At 51.3% G+C, this 11,248-nt stretch overlaps 2 protein-coding genes across 2 annotated transcripts; one reads left to right on the top strand and one right to left on the bottom strand.

Moving 5' to 3' along the window:
* Positions 1-416: 416 nt before the first annotated feature.
* EMH_0052900 (uncharacterized protein) lies at positions 417-6,698 on the top strand (the record flags this gene model as incomplete). Its single annotated transcript, XM_013500340.1, has 16 exons — positions 417-420; positions 686-1,029; positions 1,286-1,486; positions 1,688-1,885; positions 1,989-2,499; positions 2,707-3,093; positions 3,279-3,441; positions 3,602-3,702; positions 3,997-4,085; positions 4,201-4,360; positions 4,482-4,606; positions 4,933-5,051; positions 5,143-5,406; positions 5,515-5,586; positions 6,065-6,220; positions 6,596-6,698. 16 exons carry the CDS (start codon positions 417-419, stop codon positions 6,696-6,698), a joined length of 2,997 nt encoding a protein of 998 aa, XP_013355794.1.
* Positions 6,699-6,883: 185 nt separating this feature from the next.
* EMH_0052790 (uncharacterized protein) lies at positions 6,884-10,612 on the bottom strand (the record flags this gene model as incomplete). The annotated part of the gene is made up of 10 exons (XM_013500339.1): positions 6,884-7,005; positions 7,218-7,312; positions 7,455-7,525; positions 7,725-7,775; positions 7,988-8,748; positions 8,966-9,184; positions 9,332-9,401; positions 9,790-10,041; positions 10,142-10,222; positions 10,472-10,612. 10 exons carry the CDS (start codon positions 10,610-10,612, stop codon positions 6,884-6,886), a joined length of 1,863 nt encoding a protein of 620 aa, XP_013355793.1.
* Positions 10,613-11,248: the final 636 nt, after the last annotated feature.

Raw genomic sequence — 11,248 nt, 5'->3', positions numbered from 1 at the left:
GGGGCCCGATATCCATCGTCCTTGGGCCTATTGCGCAGGCAGTCGCTGCTTAGTTACCTTCGTTTGCGATATGTTTTCATAAATTATAGAGATAAAAGCTATATCAAGACACTTGCATCCTATCTGTGTGTTTGTCTGCCGGTCGTTTCATCGCTGGCGCGCGGAAACGAATGCCATTTGCTCTACTGCAACAGTCCCTGACTATCGGACCTGTTGCCCTAGGATGTCACAAAGATCTCTGGGTCCTCCCCCATGTTCTCCGCCTTGACATTCTATGAGAAGGAGCACGAGCTCCTTCTCATAGGCTGAGTTGACCGGCTAGTCGTGATGCCTTGGCGCAGTTCGCCGTGGGGCCTGCTGCTGCCGTTGGTTCTGGTAGGATGCTGCACCTTCCTGCATGTTCTTATCGCAGCCGAATGTGTAGGGCTCTCCACCAGGGTCCTGCGTGCTCATTCAAATCTGCAGCAGCAGAAGGACTGGCGCGGGCCGGGTTTTCTCTTTTCTCACCGAAGCAGTGCATCACCAAGCGTTTCTAAGGGTGGCTTGTCTTGGGCGTGGCCAAAAAAATGTATCCCTCGTCAACGCGCGCTGGGAGGACCTGCGTTACACGTGACTCATTGCACTCCAACACGACGTCTTCCTGGCGCCACTCGATTGTGTGGCGTTCCTGATACTGCAACTGCAGGGCACAACCTCTGGGATGAGTGCACAAGCCCTCTTCTTGCCCAGGTTGATCGTTTTGTCCTCTTCGGCGACCTGCATGTAAGCGATGCGACATTACCTACCTGCCTGGATGCCCTTTCTCTTGTGCAGCAAGCTTGCAAACGCCACAGTAGCTCTGTTGGCACAGGCAAGCAGAAAGAGCTCACAGCTGTCGCTGCTCCATCCGGAGAAGGCATTCAGAAGTTGCAGGAAAGGCCTGCCGCTGCCGTGTTTTTGGGGGACTTTTGGCACTCGCGTGTCGAGAGGCATCTGCATTGGGGCCTCCTCAGACCTGTTCTTGAGTTCTGGGAACAGTGGGACATTCCAGTGAGCTCAATTACCACAGCCCATATATATATATATATATATATATATATATATATATATATATATATATATATATATATATATATGGGTTTTGACATGCACATACATATAAGTAAACTAAACAGCCCTGTTCAAGGATTGCTTCGCATTTTGGCACAGTGCGTAGTTATCCGACGTGTGTGTAGCTTGCAACGGGGTGCAAATGCCTTACAGTTGCCAGAGCTTGCGTCCTTTGCCTCTCTGAATACTTGAACAGGTTGTGATGCTGCCCGGGAATCATGATCAACTGTCTTACGAAGCAGGGCGGGACTTGCTGCAACCCCTGGAAAGAGCTGCTTCTCGAAGTCCTCTGGTATTGGCGTTGAGACGGCCAACTCTGATCAACAAAGAGCTGTTGTTCTTGCCGCATATTCGTGAGACCAGCAAACTGGAACGAATCATGCTCCAGGCTAAACAGGTTTGCGAGAAAACACAGTTTCACCCAACTGCTGGGCATGGAACGGCCAAAAGTTGGTTTCACTCTCTTCGGTGTTGACATTCGTGGTGCATTCACTGCTGCCGTTTACTCTTGCCTGACCTAGAAAACTTAGCGATTTACAACGATGGCGGCCAAAAGAAGTTACGGGCTTGAGCTGCACTCTTGCTAAACTGTTTTCAGTGCAAGACACTTCGCGCTGTTTTCGGTCACCTGAGTGTTCGTGGAGCCTCTTTAAGCCCCTTTGCTGAGGAAGGTGGGGCTCTACTGAACGATGGCATAGACATTGATCTACTGCCAGATGTCCATGTATACTCTGGCCACATACATACGCCGCAGCTCGTCGGCAAACAGGTTCGCTACGTGGGTTCACTCTACCAGGTGAGCAACTAGTGGCAAATTTCTACATTGATGCTAGGCACAATACATTTGACAGCCAGACCGTTACCGCCTACAGCCACTGTTGCTTGTTTGTTTCTTGCAGACATCTCTCGCGGAGGCATATCAGCGCAAGTGCCTTTATACCATTTCTAGATCGTGTGGCTTTGGAGTGGTAGATGTACAAGAATCCGCCGTTGGTCCGAGGCACTTCCCGCTGAGGGATCCGCGACTCCTGCCCTCACCGAAAGCTCTGCGCCGTGGGGACAGAGTTATTTTGCTACCGAGAATCCCAGCTGATTCGCCCTGCAGCCAGACTGCTGCTCCATCGCCAACTCTTGATGGTAGTGGAGGGCAGCAACCAACACAGCATGACACAGACGGCACTGCAGGATCGACGCAGAAGTCATATGCAGCTTCCGCAGATGTAGAAAATTCCATGCTCAAGATAATGCCTGGGCGCGACCACGCCAATACCAGCTGCGCTCAGTCCTTCAGCTCAGCTTTGGAAGGAGATAATGGGTCAGACACCACCTTGAATGAGCCGTGGATGAGCAGGAACAGTGAATTGAATGCGGAGCAGCTTCTCCAAATATCTGAAGCCTACAGAGAGGCCGGTAATACAGCCATTCCCAGAATAATGGTGCTGTTGTTGCTGCTGCTGCTGATGATGATGATGTTGATTGTTGTGATAGAATCCTTGGCTATTAGGGGTAGTCGGGAGTAGCATTTCCAGGGCACGGCAAGTCAGTTTTCTCGAAGAGCATTTGTGTGTGCGTGGACGAGCGTATAAGACATCCGCCTGATGCCCGTCATGTTCGCAGGCATATTGTTCGACTGCCGCATCAGCCCGCTTGCATCTACTCCCTCACTTTCACAGCAAGCATCTGTCGATCTAGGGAAGGAACATCAGCAAAATTCAACCCCACTGAACACTGGGTCACAAGACCTCACCAATTCTGTTACCACGCGTACACAGAATGCCTCTGCTGGGGTATTCAGCGCTGCCGAAAAACAGACGATCACGAATACCGCTTTGCATTCCTCTGCTAGTTTTGACCATCTGCTGCCAGATGCCCTCACATCCCCCTTAGGGCTCCTCGTGCACCATGGACTAATACCCGTGGAAAACCGCCCGCCACGCGAGGCGCTGCGTGTGTATGCTGATCAAGTCGTGAAGGATGGCTCTCAAAGCTTCAGCAAACAGGCCTGTACGACAAAAACTGCAACACATACTCCCTTGCATGACCCACAAAGGAGCGTCGTACCATGCTGTTGCTTCAGCCCGAACCTTTCCAGGGTTGATTCACTGTCGAAGATATAGAGCACGCGACCAGGTTTTTGCATGATGTCTTATCTTTAGCTTCGTTTGGATGCTGCTGCGGGATTGCTGCAGTGGAAGCAGCCGATGCGATACTTCGGGAGCAGCTTGAAGGCGCTTCTACGGATGGGGCTGAAAGGGCTTTCTCCTCTAATACAATGACAAATGGAGCATGGCCACATGGCAGCGCAGACCTGGTGCTACATCATGCACGTGTCCAGTCCTTTGGACCCTACAGGTGCGTGTGGATGCCCTAAGCAATTTACTGAGAAAAAATTTGTCACAGATTGTGTGGTGACACTAGCGTCTCCTTCTTATCAGCTTCATCGAATTACTGCAGTTTGAGAATTGATGGGTCGCTGGCGCTGAGGATCGTTGGGTTATTGTATTCTGCGCAGTGGCGTCGTTCGATTCGACCTGCGCCAACGTGGTTTGGTTTTCATCGAAGGAACCAAGGATGCCAAAACAAGGGGAAGATTTGTTTCTGCAAACGGCGCTGGTAAGGATTTTTCATGTCTCAGGGCACCAGCAGTTGTATAAGAACAACTTGTGTGCCTACGTAAAGTCAGAGGGCAGGAGCTTTGGGGAAAGTGCCAGTTGCAAATGTTCGTGTTTCTGGTGTCTGGGTCTCAAGTGATCGGGGTTTGCATTAACGTACTTTTGATGAGAATGTGCACTTACCTGCTCCATCGTCTTTTGCCGATATCTCTTTTCGGAATGTGCGTGTTGTTCCGTTGTATTGCACATCTGCAGTAGGTCTGCAGTACCTGTACTTTTATGCGCTTGCTTGCAGGTAAATCAACTATGATGCAAGCCGTCCTTTGGGCACTCGTAGGTGACTCAGTGTGTAGCGGTTTCACGGCTGTTGCGGGGAGACCCAAAGTAAGCCACAAGACCTGGGGAAACATTGAGAGGCTGTCAATCCCTCCTGATCCTACATGATACTTCTGCGGGCAGATCATGCTTGACGATTTCGCCATATATGGTGACTTTTCAGGTAACAGGTGTTGTTTGCGATGACGTGCCACACCCTTCCAGCTCGACCTGCGAGGTAGCGGACAGCTGCACGGGTGACGGAGGAAACACCGCTTCAGGGGAGGGGGAGTCGCTCCCTTGCCTTAGCGCCGAAGATCGTTTCGCGTCTGTTGAACTTGAAGGTCAGTTCGTTGCACCGAAAATGGTGGATAGAGCATAAAGCATACTCAGCAGGATGCCCATGCCGGTACCTTTCTTGCTTCATCAATGAGATTCAGTATGTGTCCCGCAATATCGTTTTAGGTGAAATCAATGGAGAGTCATTTTGTGTGCGGCGAAGACGTTGGCGTTCGGGGCGCTCCGAGTTGACGCTGCAGGTTGGGGGCAGGGACATGACAGCTCAAAGCGCCGCAGACACGCAACGAGAGGTGATCGTCTGTCATCCTCAGAGCCGCCTGTCTTGTTATTATGTGGCCCCTTAAACCATGCAAACTATAAACTGTTCTGAGTTACGTGCATTTGCAGCTTGAATCGCTTTTCGGAGGCAGACTCAAAGCATGGAGTCAGTTCATCTACCTCTCATCCTACGGGGCCGATGGATTACTAAGGACTTCAGAAGCAAGCTTCTCCGTGCGTGACAGCTGCATACATTACTGAGTCATGCCACAGGAACAGCCGTCTCACTTGTCGCCGTCGTAAGGTTCATTGTTGCAAAGGATACTGTGTTATGCTTTATTACCCCTGCGCCACCCAGGCATTGCTGACACTCCTTCTCCCACTTGACATTTGGACGGCCGCGACAGGAGCAGTGCGCACAAAGCAGCGGATGCTGAGCAAGGCAGCTGAGTCCCTTGACTTGGTGGCGGCAGTCAGGTGGGTAACCCTAGACTCCCAGGTCTGATCCAATGTTACAGTCTGAATGGGATGGTAGCGCTCTAGTGCTGTATGCTGACATTTTGAGCAGAGTAAGAGACCTTCGGCGTCTCGTAGGCAAAAGAAGACTTTTATCTTTCCCGAATACGCTGAAGGCAGGATTGCCTGCTGGCGCGCCTTGCGGAGATACTGGTTCTGACTCTACTGCGAAACCTTCTGGCGTAGCTGTGGACTCTAGAGAAGACGCATGTAACCCTGTTCTTCCCGACTCACGTGGGGATAGGCCGACGCTTACGCAAGCAAGAAGATTGCAGAGGCTTATTTCACTGCTGCGTTCCAGGGCAGCGTTCTATACGTAAGTGTAGAACACCTTCAGGCCTACATTTCTTTTCGGCCCAATGTAGCATTTCACGGACTAGTTCAAACTCCCCGTAGCTTGCGTCTCTGTCTGCGTTGTTTGTAGATCTCAGAAAGCAGTGCTTGAGGAGGTGGAGCAGCACCTTGGTCCCCAAGGTATTCAGCGCCATTTGCTTGCGTAAGGCGTCCATAGATATGACATGAATAGTGTCACAAAGCTAGATGTTGCATCTGTAGGCTGCTTGTGCACGATCGAAATTTCCCTGCAGACGGCATTAGGGTTGCGGCGCATGCATTTTGGAAACCGTTCGCTACACCATCGGGAATCATTCTTGTATTCAACGTTTCTTCCGGGCACCGTTCGGACTTGGGCGAGAAGTTAGTAGCGGCTGTGGTAGCTGCGAGCTGTGTGCAGATCGGCCCTCCGCCAGCTAGAAACGCAGACAAATCTATATCTTGAGCAGGCCAGTGGCGGGCTACTTCGGCTAGACTTTGCGGCATCGAAAACAGCCCGCCTGACCAAGGTGCTGAGCGTCCGCGGCTCTGACGGCGCCTTTAGGCAAGTTGAAGCACACTGTGGGGGATCGCGAAACCATCCCTTTCATTGCGTGCCCCTAGGCTAATGGCATTGGCATTGCGTACGCTGTGTGATTCAGAGAGAGAACCATCCAGCAAGCGTCGAACGGGCAGCGGCAATTGCTCGGCTTGTGTCTGTACCTAGCATTTGTGATTATCCTTAAGCGTCGCGCTGGCCTCCGATGCAATGTTCTCCTCCTAGACGAGCCCTTTTTGTCGCTTGATCGCGTAAACGAGTAAGTGGGTCCCTTGGACCGTGGTTTTACGCACTTTCGTGCCCCCAGCAAGCTGGATATGCGTATGCCCTCACAACACTGAGGCACCGCCTACTCTTCGTGTGTGCTGACAGACAGCGCGTGCTGGAACTTTTACGAAGCCTCGTCAGCGAGCCCCGTAGCTGTCAGTTGGCTGAGTTCGAGAGTATCTTTCTAACTCAACATGTGGGTTGTTGTGCCCCCAGCAGTAATCATCATCTGCACAACTCCTCTTGCCGTGCCTAGCAGCGTTGTTTTTCCTTCGAGACCCCTAGTCGAAGAAACGATTTCTCACTTTTTGATGCGCCAGTAAAAGTACCGTGGACCTGCAGCATTTTGGGATTGTCTTGTGTTCAGGGTCTCCGTCCTCGCAAGTGGCGACATATTCTTGATGCCGTGGACACTATCGCTATTCATAGTAAATCTGGGCATCGTAATATTAGTACGTCTGTCTTTTTAAAGCGGTCTAAAAAAGCTGTCAATGGGGCAGTGCAGCCCTAAAGAACATGCAGCTCAGGTCAAACGAAGTCCTCCAAGAGCTGCAGACGGTGCCAGCCAGCCCATGACGGAGGCAAGCTGAACGCCTTTCAGTCAACATATATGGTCGCCCTCGAGATCAAAATCCAGGCCATTTCGTTTGGCCCCTCATGGCATACTGGTAGTCGCGTCGCAGGCAGCGATTGTTTGCAGTAGGATCCCGCGGACGTTGGCTGATCCATCAGCACTAAGAATTAGATGCAGAGTTGACTCGCCACTGACGTCACTTCCTGAGTCGCATGCATCAGGCATGATCTACACAACAAGTGTGCATATTTCGTTCTGCCTCGTGAAACCGGCAATAACTTTGAACGCTCGAACCGGGGACACGACTGCCAACACGGTGAATGGTTTATCACGTTGGCCATCCACTGTGCTGGGAACAACTTTACTGCTTAACCACCCCCTCCGAAACTTCCATGCTCTGTGAATAAGGACTCACCGTGTGGCTGCCCTGTGTACACTACTGCTGTCTCCGCAACTCCTACAACAGATATAGCTGCCCAGGCTCCTGGCCCTTGTGATTGCAGCCATGTGCTGAAACGCCCACAAAAAACATAATTGGCACATTGCTTGAAGCTTCGTAGAGGTGCGCAATATAATCAACAATAAAAACACAGGTGAGACAACTTATGCCCACGCGCTTTGTAGAAGGGATGCGCGTAATGCGTCCACTTACCAAAGATACTCTGCACTCGCTACCAGAGCATTTGAGTGAAGAAGACCCCCAGACACACTAGCAACGGGAATCTGCAAAGAGTAATCCACAGAAAGACAAAGGGCATAAACGTTCATTCAGTAGGAATATCTCTAGCTTCACAAGCAACGGGAGAAAGGCAGAGCAATCTCGCCAACAATGGTGCCGTCGACGTCCTTGTTTCGCAGTTACTGAATGGCACCTTGACGCTCCTTTGAGTCTGCTCTCATAGGGTGATGCACGGCGCCTTACCGAATGAGGATCTTTCATCCTGTCCGCCTCTCTCAGCCACTCACAGTCGTCCTGCGCAACACAAAAATGCAAGCCGTTATATTCTACTTATTGACATTATTGCACGTTAGTCACCGTCTACTGCTGGACCGCCTGGTCAAAGCTCTACGAAGCTCCCAACATATAGGTCGTGAGAGAGACTCCATTTGTGGGGGTTATGCCGTATGGGGAAGTGTCATTAGTTTTATCCAGCTAGCGGCCGTATACAGTATTTGACTGCTTACTTTGCTAACTGGAATGTCCATACCAATGCATCCAAGGTACTCAGTGACTCTGGAGAATAAGGCCTCTGCTGGCGGCAGCTCCCTGAATGCTGGGGGGGCTGCCAGCTGCAGCGCCTCCTCAGTGTGACTTGCACTTTCTGGCGCCGGTTGGGTGTCCTCATTCCGCTGTTTCGATCTGCGCGACCTCCATTGCCTCTGTCTTTCATGCAGCAGCTGAAGCGCTTCTAGATAATCCGGACGGATAGGTAGGCACTGTCGCGGGCTATTGACAGCGTCGGCTAGTTCACTGCAGCTAAGACTTTTCGATGTCGCGCCGCCATCGGGTTTCTGCGACCTCGCTTGATTGGATATTTTTGTGCTACGACTACCGGACGTTTTCCTTTGGCATTTTTTTCTCACCACAAGAGCTGCAGTGGCCTCTCCAACTGGCGGAGAGCATGGTCTTGGTGCAGCGAGGGCAGCAGCAGCAAAAAGCTTTTCCCAGTCCGGTAACAGAAGGCGATTCGAGATTTGGGAGACGGGGAGGTCTGGAATCATGAGTAGTTCATCCCCATGCTGCGTATTTGTAGAGCTCGCCGTGCTTGCTGCCAAAGCGGCCTCCTCAGTCATGTCTACAATGCCGCCTCTATATTCTGACAAGCGGCACTGCAGCTGCACGATATTACAAGTAGCATTGGGGCTTCCGCTCGCTCGCAGGAGTAGCTGTACTTCTTCCGCAAGCTCACGCCTTGCTTCGATGCTCCCACAGTCTCCTTCAGGTGCTACGAACACACCACCGCGCTAGGCATGCAGACAAATTTCTATGGATTGCCATGGGAAGCATTAAGACCTACGGTTTTCTGTGCAGAAGCCCAGCCACAGGTGCTTCTAAACTTATTGCCGTATTAGGCCACAGCTGCAAGCACTGCGGTACCGGACATTTCAAAACATCAATATGATATACTTTGTCTAAAATCGCATCAGAGGTCCGTGGCTTACGTGCTGTGCTGGCGAGGAGGTCGACAGGCTCGAGTGAACTCAGGCTTCGCCGAAGCTGTTCGTAGAGGCGAGAAGGCGGGCATGCCATCGGGTTTCCCTGTTCTAGTTGTACGCCTTGTGCTTGTCGTTTTAGCCTGTTTTCGGTGATCAGCTTCTGGTGGCGTACGACTGCCGGGTGCTGTACATTTATCTTCAGGTAGCGAGTTCCAGGCGGCAGAGCTGCACCAGGAATGAGGCCGGAGAGAAAAACAGACAAATGTTGAATGCTGCTACTCACCGATATTTTTGCTCTCGCATCTTCAACGAACAGCAGCTACAACGATATTCCTAGCAAAGGAAAAGTCTAACGAAATGAGGAGGCCGTACATTTCCGCATAAAGTGAGGCAGCCGTATCCACGTGTCAAGCCCTAGCACCTGCGCCGTGAAGCGATCCAACTGAACTCACATAGAATCACATAATCAAAATTATTTGGAGGCCTTGGTAGTATCTAAGGAGTGTATCCGCACATCAGTGCTCCTCTCGAAGATGCCACTATGCAGTGAGGGGCAAACTAAGGCTTTCTCAGTGGGCGAACTGAAACGACTACACATCTGAATGTGGAGCCCAACGCCAGGCAAAACTATCATTGGCAAGCACAAGCATGTACACAGACGGTGCTTTCACAACGCATGCTGCGCTAGCTAAGCCCACTGCATGCACGGTTTGCAGGAGACTAGAAGTGACACTACTACAGTTGACGCGCTGAGTGCTCGGCTAATGCTGGTTGAGCGAGCGCAAGCTTCCTGCCGAGTCCTGCCCTTCTCAGAGTAGCGTAGGGCATACCTTCAGAATCATGACGCCGTCATTCTGTAAAGAAGCCGCATTCCTATCTCCTCCAGTATCTCCTATCACAGGGCACGGCGCATCCGTGGCACCTGCTGTTGCTGCTTCACAACACGGAACTGAACCCCCAGGTCCCCGCCAAGTAAGAAGAGATCCCTTCCAACGCTTCAGCAACAGCTGCTGCAGAGGCAGATGAAGAAATGCATCTAGAGAGACGTTTCTCAAGCAGAGGCAACAGCTCCCGCTGGCTACCTGCGGACCCCAAGCACAAACGAAACTCGAAGATCGAGCCGCCAAGCAATCATCTATATTCTTGGCTAGCTCATCAGCTATACAATAACTAGTGCCTTACCCTGGAGATAGCTGAATTAAGAGCCGATCGGACTCTTGACGTTGAGGAACCCGGTTGCCCGTCGGAAACAACGAGGAATACCTGCGCAACAAACGCGGGTGTTGTCCGGAACCCTTTTGCGGTTGCTGACTGTGGGTGTTCCTCTCGCTGCTGCAGTTGTGAAGAGGAGAATGAAATAGTTGTCCCCAGAAATGTTCATGCGAAGTAAAAGCCAGAACGGGAGCACGAGCTTCACAAACATGCTCCATACTGCAAGGACGGAAATAACTACGTTTAAGACCTGTCCAGTACACGCGCGTGACAGTATGCCGTGTATATATGTGAACATACCTGCTGATTGAAGGGATGACGGCTCAGGGCGTGGGAGAAAAGGCGCATAAGATATGGCCCCTCTCCCAAACGAAGAGAGAAACGGGCCTGCGGCAGCTGAGAGGCATTGCGCGGGCCCGTGCCACCCTTTTGAAGGAACATTGGGCGGCAGACGACTTGCCCTTAAGTGGAGAACCCATAAATACGTCTATCTAAAGGTAATAATGGGGCGAGCAAAAAGAAGACTCCCCGATGCATCGGTGAGGCCCGTTCTGAAATACCATAGAACTCGATGCAGGCTCGGGCGAAACGGCTCGACGAGGTGTTGCATATGGGAGAGAATTTAAAGTTAATTTTTGATATCTGGATAATTCATAAGTAGGGATATAACAGTTTGCATAAGCCAATGTGCCTCCCAATTTTGGATCTGGCAACAGCGGATCTGGAGGGCCCGATCCGGTTCCCTCAAAAAATCCCCGAAAGATGTTTCGGGACCCCTGGATAAATCAATAGGATGAGAGTCAAAACATTACAAATAAAGAGGAGCAGCAAGTTGTGGTGTAGAAGCTTAGCGCTGAGAGATAACGAAGATCCAGCCATCCAGCGGGGCCCAACAAGCAAAACCAACGGGGCCAGTCCGCAAGAAGCGATCCAACAACTTGCCGACTCCTGCATTCTGTATATTCTATAGAGAGAGGATTAGGCAAAACAAATCTATTAAAGTTCAAACAAACCTAATAACGGCCCTCCTGTGAAGGGTCACCACTGGGAGTAGCTGCCACGCACGTAAGCCGTTGG

Source organism: Eimeria mitis, genomic scaffold (genome assembly GCF_000499745.2).
Source record: "Eimeria mitis Houghton genomic scaffold, Emh_scaff53, whole genome shotgun sequence".
NCBI lineage: Eukaryota > Apicomplexa > Conoidasida > Eucoccidiorida > Eimeriidae > Eimeria > Eimeria mitis.
The sequence above is the reverse complement of the archived record's forward strand: the minus strand, read 5'-3'. Positions and strand labels throughout refer to the sequence as shown.